At 44.3% G+C, this 17,268-nt stretch overlaps 2 protein-coding genes across 6 annotated transcripts in view; one reads left to right on the top strand and one right to left on the bottom strand.

Moving 5' to 3' along the window:
• ccdc117 (coiled-coil domain containing 117) overlaps nt 1–3,157 on the top strand; it is a 63,630-nt gene extending 60,473 nt beyond the window's left edge. The window contains exon 7 of the mRNA XM_072247663.1: nt 2,892–3,157. The gene's annotated coding sequence lies outside the window, so the exon portion shown is untranslated. The remainder of the gene's footprint in view (nt 1–2,891) is intronic.
• Nucleotides 1–17,268, bottom strand: part of LOC140190800 (uncharacterized) — a 66,376-nt gene that overhangs the window by 11,486 nt on the left and 37,622 nt on the right. For all 5 annotated transcript variants that reach the window (XM_072247650.1, XM_072247654.1, XM_072247653.1 and 2 more), the window contains 6 exons: nt 14,282–14,383; nt 13,383–13,565; nt 11,805–11,936; nt 10,479–10,726; nt 6,163–6,274; nt 3,029–3,115 (listed from right to left, as the gene is read on the bottom strand). In XM_072247650.1, the coding sequence (XP_072103751.1) occupies nt 3,029–3,115; nt 6,163–6,274; nt 10,479–10,726; nt 11,805–11,936; nt 13,383–13,565; nt 14,282–14,383 (864 nt within the window). The remainder of the gene's footprint in view (nt 1–3,028; nt 3,116–6,162; nt 6,275–10,478; nt 10,727–11,804; nt 11,937–13,382; nt 13,566–14,281; nt 14,384–17,268) is intronic.

The raw sequence follows: 17,268 nt of genomic DNA, 5'->3' as shown, positions 1-17,268 counted from the left end.
TAGAACTGTTGATACTATCCCAGGCATGGATGCCTCAGTTTGGCAGCATGTTTAGCACCAGCCTATGGGCTCATATCTATCTCCCAGGGATACTGTTTGTGATGTTTCCCGGTTCTGAGTTGAAGTAGCTCCCCTTCAGTGGCAGGAGACTTGACTGACAGGTCTCATACTTAATTCCCTGCATGGCTTTGGTAGAGGCCAGTCAAGAGGAAGCAGCATTTGTTCAGCCTAATCCCACATTCAACCCCCGGTTCCTGTAAATTATGACTCTTCAAGTACACATCTAAATACAGTTTAAATGTGAAGAGGATTTCTGTCTTCATCACCCTTTCAGCCATTGAGCTGTAGATATCCAAAACTGCTGAGCTGATTGTAAGATACTTCGAACTAATTCTAACATACCCTTCCTTCTAAAAGAAATTTTCTGGTATGGTTTCTTAATCACCTTAGTGGCTGTTGCATTTAAGGCCCCGTGGACATACACTCCTATTCTTCCTTGCTATTCAGTAGCCCCCATATTACTGTACGTTCTCTTAGCAGCTTTCCATGTCCATTATTTCACATTTACCTACATTCAATTCACTTTTTGACCCAAATGCTGCGTCCAGCTCTGGAAGTCTGACATTAGCCCTTTTTTTGCTTCATCTTACCCTGAGCACTTTGTTATTCAGGTTGTCTACCCTTGGTAGCCCATCCATTTTGTTCATGAGATCCTAATACTCCAATATACTTTCAGATGTCCATAAGTGCCTCAGTTCATTTAACTTAGTCAAGATAATGCATCACATTTAGCTATATATAACCAAAACCCTTTAGTCTATTTCCTAACTTCTGTTTTATCTGCCTTTCAAACATTAGTTTTCTTCTTTCCATTTCCAGTTCTGCTTTTCTTCCTTTTGGCATTTTTACATAGCTTTCTACCTCCTGGCAAACTCATCCTGCCCCAACAGCAAAAGTAGACCTTCCTGTAAGACTAATGGTCCCAACTCTGTAGAGGTGCAATCGACCCAGACTGTACAGAGGGAGCTAGTGAGGTGAATTCAGAATTGGTTTGATGATAGGAAGCAGAGGGTGATGGGTTGACGGTCAGTTCTCCATCTGGAGGCCTCTGACTAGTGGGGTGCCCTGAGGTCAGTGTTAGTACCTCTGTTACTCATTGTTTAAATAAATAATTTAGATGTGAATGTATATGGCACAATCAGCAATTTTGCTCTTGATACTAAATTAGAAGACCTTGTTGATACTAAAGCTGGTTGCAATGAATTGATTTGGGCTAGATTTGGGAACAGCTTCTTTCCAACTGTGATAAGACTGCTGAACGGATCCTGACCCAGATCTGGGCCGTACCCTCCAAATATCCGGACCTGCCTCTCGGTTTTTTCTTTACTTTCCATTTTCCTATTTTCTATTTATGATTTATAATTTAGGTTTTTAATATTTACTCTCGATTTGTAATCCAGGGAGTGGGAAGCGCAGAATCAAATACCGCTGTGATGATTGTACGTTCTAGTATCAATTGTTTGGCGACAATAAAGTATAAAGTAAAGTAAAGTATCTTGACCAGGTAGGAAGACAAAATGAGGTTCAGAAAATGAATGTCAACTCAGTTAAGTGTAAGGGGATGCATTTAGAGCAGTCAAATGAGGTTAGGCCTTGTACAGTGAATGGCAGGGCACTGTTGAGTGCTGTGGAACAAAGGGACATGGGAATATAAGTGTGCAATTCTTTGAAAGTAGCCATGCATTGAGACAGCGTGGTGGAGAAGGTTTAGCATGCTGGTCTTCATCAGTCAAGGCATTGCGTTTTTGAACAGGAACATTATGGTGTAGTATTGTGTACCACTGTGTCCCTGGAATGTAAAACTTACCCTCCAGCTACAGATTAATCTGTACTCTCCCATTTCTGCACTCACAGTGCGTGGCACAGAACTAATCCAGAGATTACTACCTCAGAGTTCCTTCTTTCCCAATTCCCACAAATATCCCTATAGGAGGATATCATCACATTTTAGGAGCAACAGTAACCACTCAACCATTCCATTTCTGCTTTACCATTCAGTACAGTTATGTTTGATCTTGTATCTCTACAGCAAAGAATGGTAGGGTGAAGAAACCATGGTTGGTGAGATGTGCAAAGGTCTAGACAAGAGGAAGAAAACATACTTGAGGCTTTGGAAGCAAGGATCAGGCAGGGCTCGAAAGTTACCAGGTAGCTTGGTAGGAGCTTAAGAAGGGACTTTGGAGAGCTAGAAGGGAACAAGAGAAGACCTCAGCAAGTAGGATTAAGGAAAACCCTAAGGCATTCACGTACATGAAGAACAGGAGGATAACAAGAGTTGAGGGTAGGACCAATCAGGGATGGAACAGGAAATGTGTCAGGAGTTGGAGGAGGTAGGGGAAGTTCTTGATGAATACTAGGAATGGAAGGCTACGTGCAGGGAAGGGTTATATGGATCTTAAGAGTAAGTTAAAAGGTCAGCACTACATCATGAGACGAAGGGTCAGTACTGTGCTATACTGTTCTATATTAATACCAGCACCATGTAACCGTGAATCAGTACGACATGGGTTCAAGCTAGTTCCACACACTTGTGCACAAGGTCACTGCAGGCACTCCCACTCTGAAAGTGTCATCTCTCAGTTGAGAAGTGAAACTCCTCAGGTGTATGTGAAAGCAAAGAATAGAGCATTTCTGCCAGTATTCTCATCAATATTTTTACATCAGCCACTGCCAGTGAAAGCAGATGTTTTTGTAATTGCCTGATTGCTCTTTGCATCTTGGCTACCAAATTTTCGACGCTATAAAACTGATTACTTTGCAAAAGAACTTAGGGACGTTGTGAGATCATGAAGGGTGTTATATAATTGCGAGGTCTTTGTTTTCTTTTACAGCACTTTCAAGAAATCAGGCCAGTCACAGAAGAAGCTGTGTGACAGTGTTTAGAGTTATATCCTACTCTCTGTTTTGAAATACCTCATCACTCATAAAATTGAAGAATAACTCAGAGCTGGAAAATGGATTGAGTTACCTGGATCAGCCTGTCCTCCAAGGCAGCTAGAGCCTTTCCTTTATCCAAGGAAAATTGTTCTCCTTGTTGCTGTTTGAGCTCTCGTTCCTAAAGACCGAAAAGAATAAAATTGGTTTGCAATACATTGAAGAGTTGATGAGTAACACAATGACTTTACTGAACTACTGAAGGTATTAATTAAGTACTCCATCAACTCAGGGTCCATATCCTCATTGGAACCCCCTTTGCAACACAGTCTCAGTACAGTACTTTTGATGTATGAATATCTTAATTTGCCTCTTCAAGCAGAAGTACAAATTTGCTTGGCACAGCTGTCAACCAATTAGAACAATTAGATTGTTTTAATTGGCCTGTTAACGAGCAATATTGCTGTTCTGAAAGGCTTGATGGAAATCCTTGCATCATTGTCTTCAAATCCATCCATGAGTTTGTCACTCCCTAATGCTGTAACTTCTGCCCTATTGTCATCTGATCTCTGCACGTCCTGGATTTCCTGTGTTCCATTATGTGCCCAAATAGTCAATTACTTTGGGTGTAGTCACACTAAGTTTGCAAACTGAGAGTTTGTTTTTTTTAATGAGATGAGAAACTGCAAAAGAAAGAAGGGAGGAGCAAAGTCTAGTTAGAGTCTCCACATCCACATGTGGGAGAGTGAGGCTGACAGGGGAGGAGACCAGAAAACCCCAAAGAAAACCCATTCATTCCAAGGGAGGAACATACAGAGGCTCCTTACAGAGTGGCATAAAAATTGAGCTCCCCTTCTTTCCCTTAATCCAGGGGTGGCCAACCTTTTACATTCCATGCGCCAATTTTTTCACTCATGAGTTCAGGTGCGCCATACAACCCTTGTACCGCCATTCAATTCTGTAAAAATGTTAATATAGAACACGTGCATGAAAAAAAAGCTCCTTGTCTCCATCTCTCTTTCCCTGTAACCTCTGGGTCTACTTCCACCCTTACTTCCTCCTAACCTCTATTTCTCTCTCCCGTCTCACTACATCTCTCCCTGCATCCATAAGCAGTTTGGTTGGCTGTGGAGTATGGTTTGCAATTCTCCTCAGTCACCCACCTAATCTCTCCTCAATGGTTTCATTAGCTGGATTAGCATTGTTTACTAACTCTCCAAATAGTGGGAGGTGGAACGTGTAAATGTCTTTATGCCGCAGGAAGGGTTGAACAACATTGCACCAACATCTGCTAACTGCAGTCTAGCCAATTTTGTGAAAGACAAAGTATTAATGTGCCCCATTAATAGATTAATTAAAGTAATCTGGGTTAATTTGCAGTAACAGTAATCATAGATGTTAATACTGGTTAAATGAAATTGTATTGAAGATGACCCTATATCCAGGACAACAATAATCTTCCATCCTCATCGAAAAGCAATTAGCTGATCATTGCTGTACAGTATCATAGTATTATTGCAAACCTCTTTTTGCAAATTGATTCTTTCCCCAAATCCTTTACATTGGAACAATGGTTATAAAAACAACATGGGGGAGGGAGAAATTCATGTGTGTGGAACTAACAGTTATTGGAAACCCAATATTACGCTCTGTTCCAGTTTCTCAGGTTAGTGATATTTTTGTCAATATTTAGGAGGTTTACGGATTTTCTCCCTGTTCAACAACAGGTAATTCTCATCCCTAACTTTTTCAGCACATACTCCGGCTTGTATACAAACAGCTCATTTAGTTGTGTATTAATTGTACATTAAATTGGAACAGAAGAGGTGTGTTATAATGAACAACCAATGCAATTGAATACAGTTGCTTAAACTGATCTCATGCAAATCAGCCATTTCCATTTCCGCATTGGAAGGGTGTGAAAAAATACCAACTCATCGTCATCCATTTTGCATTGTGCACAGGTAAAATTTACTACAGCATTTCTTCCACTCCCAACCTACTCCTGGCACTCATTTATATTTGTGTATTTTGAGATCATGTGGATAGAGAAATGTGCTTACTGCAACAGATTCCCCTTTATTTATTTATTTAGCGCGGAGTCAGCCCTTCGAGCCATGCCACCACAGCAACTCCCAACAAACCCAATTAACCTTTGCTTGTATCTTCGGAAACAGCTCTATTTCCATCTTTAATATCTCTATTTTTCCCTTTCAAGGTTCTTTTAAAGACCCTGACCTGGGGTTACATGCTGACCACGATTCTTTGCGGGAACGGGACCCGCTCTTGGGCTTTCACAATTGGCCGTTATATGGCATGCCAAGGGCTCGGCCCAAGAGCACAACTTGCCTTCGGAGGGCCAAGATCTCGTGGCTCTGGAGATGGGCGGATTGGTGTGTCAAGTGAGGTGGAAGATCTGAAGCTGTGTGCCCAGAGGCCCGAGATCTTTGGGCACAGAGCTCGGAAAACGCGACGCAACGGACTTTTAGCATCATAAACCAGCAAGTTGTTTGTTATGTCTCCCCTCTCACTGTGCAATGGAGACACCTCTTTCTCCCTTATTAGGGAGAGAGAGAGAGCCTGTTGTATGTCGAATACCGAGTGAAACAAGTAGTCTTTGGGGTAACTGCAAGTCTTGTGTATTTGCTGTTGCTTTGCTCACACTTGAGTGCTCGGTGGTGGGTGCCAATGCTTTTTTTGCTGGTGGGGGGAGGGGGGGATTGTTGCTTGCTGCCACTTACGCACGGGAGGGAGGGCAGCTGGGGGAGACTTTAGGGCTCTAACATTTAACTGTCATTCATTCTTTGGGGCACTCCTGTTTTCATGGATGGATGCGAAGAAAAAGCATTTCAGGATGTATATTGTATGCATTTCTCTGACATTAAATGTACCTTTGAAACCTTTGATTTCACAGGAGCTACTTACAGAGACTCCCTATAGAACGGTACCAGAATTGAACTCTGAACTCCATAATGTCCTTAGCAGTAATAGCGTCAAGCCACTGCTACACTACTGTAGCGCTTTTTTAAAATGATCTTTAAAAAAATGAATCGCCAACTCTCAAGTTACTTGGTCAATTAAGTTCATTTGAATGACACAAATGGTGTGATTAAATCTCCGTGCAGAATTCGGTCCAAAATTCCGCACCTGAAGCAACCAACCTATTTTCCACCACATACATTTAATTTAGGCACCTAGTGCTTTGCTCCTCTGAGAATAACAACCCACCTGCCACTGGGTCTCCAATTCCTGACACAGGTCCTTCACGAGTCTGTGTATCTCCTCACGCACTCTGTGCAGTGTGTGAAGAGCTTCCTGCAGTGTCATCTGCGATGGGCTTCTGAAAAGCAACAAGAATTAATGCTTTGCAGGGATGATTTTCTTCTAAGCAACCCCTGGTGACGTGTGGGTGGAAGGAGAAACCAAGACTGGGAACATGAAAACGACAAAAGACGAATGCCGCCAAGGACTGGAAGGTGAACAGTGAGATAGTGATATTTTTAACACTGATCTGGGCTTCTCCTCCATCTTCAAGCTGCTTCACAAGTACTCATTATAACTACAGCATTGATTACTTAGGCGGCTGCTGCTCCAGTAGAGAACCAACTATTAGAAAACGGGTGAAAGAAAAGAACATATACCCTCTGCTTCAATGGGTTATCTTGGTCTTCTAAACACTCTACGCCTAGGACAAGTGTCAACCATTACCAGAACCCAGCATACTGCAACAGAATGGATTAGGGATTGATAGGAAAAGAAGATAGCTTTCCCTTCTATGCTGTTTCTGGGATTGGAGCATTCCAATAATGCGATGAGAGAAGTCTTACCGTAATAGTTCCATATAACGAAAACTATCATCATCATCATCAGGTGCCGTGCCCAGTTTGAGCTTTGACTGCCAAGGCCCACACTCTCCTGTTTCGGGTCAAGTGGATCAATTCATGGGTATTCATTCATAAAAACTATCATACAGGCCAGTATAATCTGATAGCCCTGCACAGTGCCATATAAATGTCACTTAGAGTCAAACTAGAACTAGGAACAGTTTTTACCTTCGACCGTCAGGCTTTTGAATCAAAGGGGATAACTTCATTTGCCCCTTAAGTGAAATGTTCCCACTACCTATGGATTCACTTTCAAGGACTCTTCATCTCATGTTCTCAATATTTATTGCTTATTCATCTATTATTATTATTTATTTTTGTATTGCATAGTCTGTTATTTTTTACACACTGTTGAACACCCAAGTTGGTGCAGTCTTTCACTGATTCTATTATGGCTATTATTCTATTATGGATATATTAAGTATGTCCACAAGAAAATTAATTTCAGGGTCCCCTGGTGACATAAACGTACTTTGATAATAAATTTAATTTGAACTTTGACCTTCACCACCATTCACATATCTTGCAAACTAGAGCAAAGGTCTGAGTTAAACTTTGATGTTCAGGTGCATAGCTTAGCATTCAACTACCCTCCACATACCCAGCCTCAAATAACTGCAAACTTTGAAGTCAAATTAAACATGGAATGATGGCAGAAACTTTCAAAAATATCTCAGTCTATAATGCAAAACTTCTGAAAGAGTTCTCTCCTGATGAGGCACTGAGATTGGATCCCTGTATTCTCCATTGATTCAGTGATCTTCACAGCTTCTCTTGGAATTCTGTAGATCTGCTCAGTCTCAAGTCTCCTGTACTTTGAAATCTATTTTGCTTTTTATATTCATTTCAGTTCAACAGGGAAATTGTGTTGATCATATCACATGCAGCCAATGGTTCCTTTTTGGACACCTCCCCCCAACATACCATGTCCCTCTCTTCTTCAGTCCTTTGTTGCCACTCAGTAGTAAGTGTAAGACAGTGAGGTACACTTTAGCACCAACAGGCAATAGCAGGTAGGCAGCCCATTTATATTTCACATAGTTTTTACTTTCATTGAAGCCATTTGGGAAGGATGGAAAAACACGTCTCTGATTGGCTACTGCCGTCTTAGGTTCATCATATAAAAGCATGATTTACCCAGACAGCACTTTTCATGGGAGACAACTACACATCTGCAATCACAAGGGCTTTAACTGATGGCCTGCAGCAGATGCCCTTCTGTGTAAATGGTTAGCCTGGTCACATTTACAAACTACAATTCACTGTTTTTAGTTGAAAGATGTCCTTCAGAGTTGGTTTTTATCCTAGTTTGCTCATTTGGTGCTCTAAGTAGTACTACACAGACTGCTGAGACCCACGTGGATCTCCTGAAGAAACTCTGTGAAATTGGGTTAGATACTGGCAGCTCAGGCATGTTGAGAGCCGTATGCAGAGCTCACGACTGAAAACTTACTGTTGTGCTATCCATTGGGATGGAAATCAGCCTTAAAGTTTGTATGTGAAAGCCACGGTCTAGCTGGAGAAAAGGCTGGTATAGTGGAGAAAGGAAAATGAAAGGGAGAGTGAAAGGGTTTGTGTGTGGGCATCTCCACTACAGTCCAGTGTATTGATCAGATCAGGTGTTCATCCACAGATCCAAGCTGATCAGAATGGCAAACATCACAGCAGAAATGGGGTGATCATAGAGATGCTTCTGCATTCAGACTGAGCGATGGAGAATGGGTCTGGCAGAAGCTACAAATCAGAGACCCTTCAATTCACACCTTTTCCTTTTATTGTGATCAATCAACAAACCTTGTACCTTTATGTGGCTTTTTAGTTCGGTAGTCGCAGAACTAGACAAAGGCCATGGTACTTCTCTCTATGGTCACATCCGGTCGAGAGAAAGCAGAAGTGGTTACCTCAAAAAGTTAAATTCAATATTAGGTTTTGAGGACCTGAAAGATGGGAGACTCAAGCTTATGTTGGACATTTATGGAGCAGAGGTAGAGGCAAAAAACAGAGAGCTCAGAGGAGTAAAGTAACAGGCACCTGGAAGATCAAGCTATTTGGTCGGACTGAATTGAGGTGTTCTGCAAAAAGTCTGTGTTTGTATCTCTCAATGTAGAAGAAACTACATCATGAATGTCGAACACTGTACACTAATTGGAAGTAGAAGTGAATTGTGGTTTCACCTGGAAGCACTATTCATGGATGATAGCTAGAGAAGAGGTACAAGAGCAAGTGTGGAATCTCTTATGGTGTGGGGAAAAGTGCAGTGGGAAGATGAGTGGTTGGGGAGACTGAAGAGTGGACCAGGGAGCTGTGAAGGAAACCACCTGTTGGAGTGTTGAAGATGGAGTGGAAGGGAAGGTGTCACTGGTGAAAAAGGTGGAGAATGATCCACTGATTCTGGGTTTGGTGGGATGGAAGATGAAGACAAGGGGAGCCACATGCATATTCTGGTCAGGATGAAACTGGGTACAAACAGACGTGGAAAATTTACATGACAAGGTTGAGAAACCTGTCTGCTGTGGTAGAGGGAAAGTTATGTTTAAGGATGAAGGAATACAGCTTTAAGGCATTGGCGTGGAAAGCTTTGATATCAGAGTAAACATGACAGAGACTAAAATCGGAGAATGGAATGACATCTTTACAGGAAGCAGGGTGGAAGGTGTAGTGGAGGTGGAAGGTGTGGGAGTCGGATTTATATTGGGCATTGGTCATAAACCAATCCCTTGAGATGGAGGTAAAGGGGTAAAGAAAGGGAAGAGCTAAATATGGACGATGGAAGAGTGAGTGGAGGGATTTTCAAATTCTGTCATTGATGTAACAATAGCAGAGAGAGAATCGAGGCAGTGATTCTGAATGATACATACAGATAACGTTCCATGTATCCAAAGAAGCCACAGCAAAGCTGAGGCCAGTGGGAGTTCCCAAAGCTTTATCTATACCTTGCTGAAAGTGAGTGGAGTTGATGGAGATGGTCTGTGTAAGAAGTGGTAACCAGAGAGAACAGTGGTAGGGGACTGGGTGACTCTCTGAACTGAAGGCCCTTATATTATCCTCATGTGGAGTGAAATTAAGAATGTCTTTTGCTAAGATGAGCTGGTTGGCACCAAGAAACTGAAAACTGCCCAAGTCATGGAGGGTGCAAGATGGGAGTGGGAAGGGGAGAAAGAAGAGTCATGGTAAGAAGAAACAGGTTCTGTGGGACAAGAGCAGGCTGAAATTAGGGGTCTATTGGAACAAGTCCTGCTGTAGGTCTTTTCCCACCCTTCCATAGAGGTTACATACTAATGTTACATGTCTACCTTTTTTTTGTCTCCAACTGCCACTCTGTGAAATCATTGTTGGCTGGACAATTTGCTCCATATCAGAGAGATTCCTCCTGTTCTCTGTCCTTCTTCTCTACAACTTAACATATTCGCCTTCTGGCCTTTCCCAATTATTGTGAAGGGTCCTTGACCCAAGATATCAAGCCTTTATCTGCCCACAGATGGAGGCTGAACTGGTGAGTGCCTGCAGAATTTTCCACTTTTCTTTCAAATTTCCAGCATCTGTAAGTTCTTACTCTGACTATCAAAATTTGCCTCGTGTGTCCTGCACCATTATTGACCCTGAGGATCAGACACTTGGGAAGGGGTGCAGGAGTTGTCAGAGGATGTTCAAATGACCTACCTCAGTTCAGTGGACGGTAGACTCATGATCTCCCCCAGTGCAGGTTTCCTGGTGCTTTGTATCAGTGCCTGGAGGCACTCGCACTCCTTCCTGATCTCAGTCACAAAGGATCTCTCCGCTTGCTCCCTCTGCTCCTGGGCTTCCCTCTCTCTCTCGGTAGCCTCCTTGATCATGGACTGCAGGGTAGCCAGCTCACCCTCCGTCTGTGCTAGCTTCTGTGCCAACCTCTCGACCTCACGCTCTTTCTCCTGGACACGGTGGGGGGGGGGCAGTGCGGTGGTATTCAGGTAGACAACATGAAAATCACAACCATTTCACATGATTGGAGAATGTTCTACAATAAGTCAGCTTCTCCCACCCCACCCCCCATCCCATCCTCCAGCTGTTGGGTTGCTCTGACTGGCTGTAATCGCCTCTGATGCTCAGGATCAAACCCCTTTCACCGAGACTCAAATGGGACTTAAGTCAGCCAAGGCTCAAAGATCAAACCAACTTACTCCTTCCACCCCTTCCCCACTCTCACATCCCACCCTCCCTACTCACACACTTCCCCTTCCCCATTTACACCACCCCACCCTATCCTACCCTACACTACCCACTCTCACACAGTTCCACCTCCCTCCCCACCTTTCCTATTCCCACATCCCTCACAGATCCATTCCTTCCATGGCCATCACACTGCCCAGGGCCATCACACATCCCTCATGGCCATCACACTACCCAGGGCCATCACACTGCCCAGGGCCATCACACATCCCTCATGGCCATCACACTACCCAGGGCCATCACACTGCCCAGGGCCATCACACATCCCTCATGGCCATCACACTACCCATGGCCATCACACTGCCCAGGGCCATCACACATCCCTCATGGCCATCACACTACCCAGGGCCATCACACTGCCCAGGGCCATCACACATCCCTCATGGCCATCACACTACCCAGGGCCATCACACTGCCCAGGGCCATCACACATCCCTCATGGCCATCACACTACCCAGGGCCATCACACATCCCTCATGGCCATCACACTACCCAGGGCCATCACACATCCCTCATGGCCATCACACTACCCAGGGCTCCACAAGAACCCACCACACTGCTGTCTGAACTCCTGTCAACATCACTGGTTCTCCCACCTCCACCACCAGAAGGGATTTCCTCTCCATTTCTCAAACAATTGGATCCAGCCGTCCACCTCCCAGAACTTCAGCCAACAGAGTGGCAGAGCCGCATGCTGCCTGCTGGTAGCAACTCCCTTCCCTGTACTGGAGAACCCGTACTCAACCAGCAGACATAAAACCCATAGTCCCCTTGGCATACCAGCCCCATCTCCTCCCTGAGCCGCTGCAGCTCCTTGTTCTTCTCCTCAGCCAGCTGACTCCGCACATCTCCCAGGGCTTGTTCCTTCTCCTGTTGCAGGGAGTGATTCTGGAATTTCAGCTCCTGGACTCTCTGCCAACACAAACGGAACAGAGAGTGACTGCAGGACGACCTCATGGACTATCAGTGTTTATGGTAGTCATGCAACATCAGGGAGATGCTGAGCAGGGAGAAAGGATACCTAACTCCTATGGGTTCCTCTTCCTGGGAAACTACTTGGGCCATGATCTTGTCATAATCAACATCCTAATCTATCAAGGAGCCAAGGTCTTGTGGCAACAATGCCCCTCTTTCCACTTGAGCCTGCTCTGCCATTCATCCTGGCTGATCTACCTCAGCCCCATTTCCTAGCATTATCTCTATATCATTTTGATACCCAGAAACCTATTGGTCTCCATTTCAAATGACTGAGTCTCCATGGGCCTCCACAATAGACAATCCCAAAAGTTCATCCACTGAGTGAAGAAGTTTATCATCACCTCAGTCCTAAACTGCCTACCAATTATTCTGGCACTGTAACACTTGGCCCTAGACCTCTCAAGCAGGAGAAACATTCCTCCCCACGCAGCTCACCTTGCATTTCATCTGTCAAGCCCTTTGAGAACTTTGCAAGTTTCAATCAGATCTCCACTCATTCTTATATGAGAAGACAAACTTGTCACACTTTACAATGCCAGCTATTGGAAGATCAGGATTTGATTCCTGATGCTGTCCGTAAGGAGTTTGTACATTCTCCCTGTGACCGCATGGGTTTCCTCCCACGTTCCAAAGACGTATGGGCTAGGGTGAGTAAGTTGTGGGCATGCTATGTTGGCACTGGTAGCGTGACAACACTTGCGGGCTGGCCCACCCCACCCCAGATCAAACATCCCTGAACTATGTTGGTCATCAATGCAAACACCACCTTTCACTGTATGTTTTGATAATTCAAAGTACACATGATCATTAAAGCTAATCTTGAAGAGCTGGGGCCCAAGCATTGATTTCTCTTGAGTCCCACTAGTCACAGCCCAGTTAGAAATTACTGCTAATTCACACTGTTTTCCGCCCAGTGTTCAATTTGCGATCCCTGTCAGTATGATCCCTAATTCTCTGTGACTTAACCTTGTTAACCAACTTCCTGTGCAGAACCTAATCAAAAGGCCTCCAGAAATCTTAATACACCCCATCTACTAATTGCCCTATCTATTCTACCAGTCACATCTGCAAATGGTTCCAGCAGATTATCTAAAAGAGTTCAGAGATCTGAACTAACTGTCTCCTCCAGAGAGGGTCTCCTCTGGTGAGGCACCATCTTCAGAGAAGGCCTCCTTGAAGAGGACGGGATTGCAGCTGAAGATTAATTTGAAGTTACCAGCAGCATCTATTTCTCACAGAAGAACAAAACAAACATTACACCATTCACATTTTGATGCTCTACTTCTAAGACCCACACACACTGACTAGGTATAAGGCTTACATTGTTCAACTGATTAGCAGCATGGCTACCTATTCATCCTCGTATTTTTACGTGCTAACCTTCTTCAACTCAATAATCTTATCTTGTAATGCCAGTGAATTCCTTCGTTCCTTCTCCAACTCCTCCTTTGCCCGAGTAATGTCTCTTCCATTCTCCTCTGTCAGAGATAATCGCTGTTTTTGGAGCTGTTCCTCCCCTTCCACTTCCCACTTCTTGTATTCCTGGGCCAGGGCATTCTGGACCTGAGGGGAGACAGACAGACAGACAGACACCGACACACACACACGCACGTAAGTATCTCCCACAAATGAATATCACTGACAGGTTTGAAAATAGTTGTTCTTAAATTTAAAAGGAAGGTACGATATGAAGATTTTGTCTATAGAAGGTACTAAGGTATGATGGTACCTATCAAGGGAAATTTGGCCTCAGAACCTTGGTGGAGAAGGGGAAGACAGCCAGTCAACAGAGGTTAGATTGGATTAAACTGCAGGTGTCATTCATGTTACCAGCAGCTAACATGCAGAATAGTAAACATTCATCATCCAAGAGTGAAATGGCCACGTGGATGAGGTATGAAGGAGTACTGATATTTCTGAAGTGTCACTGCACTAGCATCTTTAGGAGAGGACGTACAGTCCCAATGAACAATGAGAGGTTTCAGGGACATTAAGGGAGACTTACACATGGGCATATTGAGTACAGAGAGGAGCCCCAGGAGAAGGAGGAACTCCAGTAAAAACAAGTTGTGGAGTAGTCATTCATTTTTTCCACAGCATCCCCCCCACCCCCTTTGCACTTCACCCCAGGTGGTAGAAGCAAAGATCTATCTAATGGACAATATAGGAAAATAGTCTGAAATATTGTCACCAACTGTAGCTTGTCATCAGTTTCTTGCAGCAGACAACTGTGCTCATATGTCGGGGTGTTGTATTCCAGCCACAAAGATGTTGCTCACCATTGTCATTGCCTCCTGCTTCAGTTCCTCACTCAGTTTCTTCATCGCCTCTTCTAGAGGACAAACCAGTTCTCTCAAGGTCAGGCTTTCTTCATGCTGGGCCTGAGAAAGACAAGAGTAAACAGAACTGCAGCACCACAATCTTCCCATCTCACCTTCTACTTCCACTCACTTCAAATCTATCAACAATGGGCAAGGTGTACAGCAGGTCTTCATTCAGTCTTTCCCCCAGGATAAAAATGGGCCATCTGTGCACTGATAACTTGCAGATATGTCTAGAATTGTGTATGAATGTACTGTAGGTAGAGTTTCATTTTTAAATCGATCTGCATTACAAATGAAGTAAACATTTCACACAAAACACAATGTCCAGGCGCGTCACAATGCCAAGTGAAGTCCATTAACAACTTTTTAATGGGCATGTTTTTACTCATTGTGATGGCATTTCCAGTAAAGCGACAGTCACTCGTATTCCACCTGAGAGGCGCTGGACCTTCTTGAGCCACTGTAAATATAGCGATTTAAAGTGCAACTCAAGCACTTGGCTGGCAGTGTCACTCCATCGGACAGTTAAGAATTAACCTCACTGATGTGGACCAGAGTCATGTATAGGCAAGGTGGGAAAGCACAGCAACTGTTTTACCCTCACTGCTGAAACTGGTGGGTTCTTCACTAATCTGTTACAAGAACAATTCCTTTAGTGACTAGGGATGGTCAATAAAGGCTTTCAACACAATGTTGTAGGTTACAGAGAGATTCCAAAGGGGAAAAAATGTAATAAATCTACTCAAAATGCTGAAGAAGCTCTGCAGGTCAGGTAGCATCTATGGAAATGAATATATAGTTGATGTTTTTGGGGCCAAGACCTTTCATCAGGATTGGAAAACAAGGGGAAGATGCTAGAATAAGAAGGTGGATGGAAGGGAAGGAGGACAAGCTAGATGGTGATAGGTGAAGCCAGGTTGGGAACATCCTCCTCCATCTTCACCCCCCTCCCCCCAACTCCCTACAGGATGAACAAAAATGAAGGAGGTGGGGCTAAATTGTAACCAGTCTAATTACCTGCCTCTGTCTCCCTTCTTCTACATTTGACGCCTGTCTCCACACGTGCTCCTTCCCCAGAGTCTCTATGGTGGACAGCTGGGCCTCCTGTGCCTGCAGCATCACCACAGCCTCCGTCAACCTCAGCCTCTCCACCTCCTTCTCTGGCAGGATCTTCCCCAGAGCGCTGACCTTCAGGTCGCGTTCTGCCAGCTGCACCAGGAGCTTGTGGAAATGATCCAAGTGCCAGGAGAGTGGGCTGGTCTTCTGTCGAGTTTGGAGAGAAAATGTGACCTCATGGCGAGGGAGATGCACAAGTGTTGATGTACTCGCTGGAGTTTAGAAGAATGAGGGGGGATCTCATTGAAACCTATCGGGAGTGGACATGGAGCGGATGTTTCCTATACTGAGAGAAGTCTAGGACCAGAGGGCACAGCCTCAGAATAGAAGGACTTCCCTTTATAACAGTGATGAGGAGGAATTTCTTTAGCCAGAGGGTGATGAATCTGTGGAATTAATTGCCACTGATGGTTGTGGAGGCCACGTCTTTGGGCATATTTGAAGCAGAGGTTGACAGGTTCTTGATTCGTAAGGGTATCAAAAGGTTACGGGGAGAAAGCAGAAAAGTGGGGTTGAAAGGGAAGATAAATCAGCCATGATGCTGCAGGCAGGGCAGACTCGATGAGCTGGATGCTTAATTCTACTCCTATGTCTTATGGTATGAGGTGCCAGCCCTGAGCAGCAGCAGCCAAGAGCTTTGAGTTGAGCAATGGCACCAGAAGGTGGACCATGGTTCAGCTAATGGGCCAAGGGGAAATAAACAATTTCAGTCAGTGAAAATCAGAAAGAAAAACCAAAGATGATCAAAGTACTCAGAGCAACATGCACAAAATGCTGGAGGAGCTCAGCAGGTCAGGCAGCAACTCTGGTAATGAATAAATATTCAACATTTTGGGCCAAAACACTCAGTCCAAAGTTGACTGTTGTCATAGAGCTGCCTGATCTGCTGAATTCCTCCAGCACTGTGTGTGTGTGTCCCTCAGATTTCCAGCATCTGCAGAATCTCGAGTTTATGATCAAAATACTCAGTAGCTTGCGCAGTCAGCCACTGCCTAACCTGCCAGGTATTGCATGTACGAGGAAATCTGCAGATGCTGGAATTTCCTGGTGAAAGTTGCTGGTGAACGCAGCAGGCCAGACAGCATCTATAGGAAGAGGTACAGTCGATGTTTCAGGCCGAAACCCTTTTATTGCATGTTCTGGTTTTACAGTGGGACAAGGGATGTGGTCATCATCGCATGATGGATAACCAACCCACCCTGTCTTGTCCATGTGTATCCTGGAAGACTTTCTATTCCATTACCTCAGGGAGAATGTCATTCCCAGCAACAATGTTTATTTCTAGGAAGGATCTCTTCCTGACCTTGTTATCTGCTGACATACTAACAGTATTTCCATATACTCTGAGTCCAGGTGTGTGTCATTGGGAATGTTGGTACGTACGGTGCATACTCTGGTACTCGGTGAATCCCATGAGCTGTGGGATATCTTGTTTTGGCAGGTGGCAAACTTCAGTAGTAGGTGTTGTGGTTGGAGCCATTTCAAGAGGAGATACCGGAGATCAGGAATGTGAGTAGGTGTGTTCCAGGAGTCACAATGCTTATTTGTTACAGCTCGTTCAGATATTCCAGCTGAAACAGACAGGGGTGTAGGGGTGGAAGGGTCAAGGGGGATGTGAGGGGTAAGTTTTTAACTCAGAGAGTGGATGTCTGGAATACACTACCTGGTATGAAGAGATGTTTGGATAAGCAATGGATGTGAGGAAAATGGAGGGATATGGGCATGTGTAGGGAGGAGGGATTGGTGTTTGGGTGTTTTTAATTTGCTTTTTAGCTGGTTTGGCACAATATTTTGGGCCGAATGGCCTGTTCCTCTGCTGTACTATT

This window comes from Mobula birostris, chromosome 31 (assembly GCF_030028105.1).
Source record: "Mobula birostris isolate sMobBir1 chromosome 31, sMobBir1.hap1, whole genome shotgun sequence".
NCBI classification, from domain to species: Eukaryota; Metazoa; Chordata; class Chondrichthyes; order Myliobatiformes; family Myliobatidae; genus Mobula; species Mobula birostris.
This window is presented reverse-complemented; position numbering and strand designations above follow the sequence as displayed.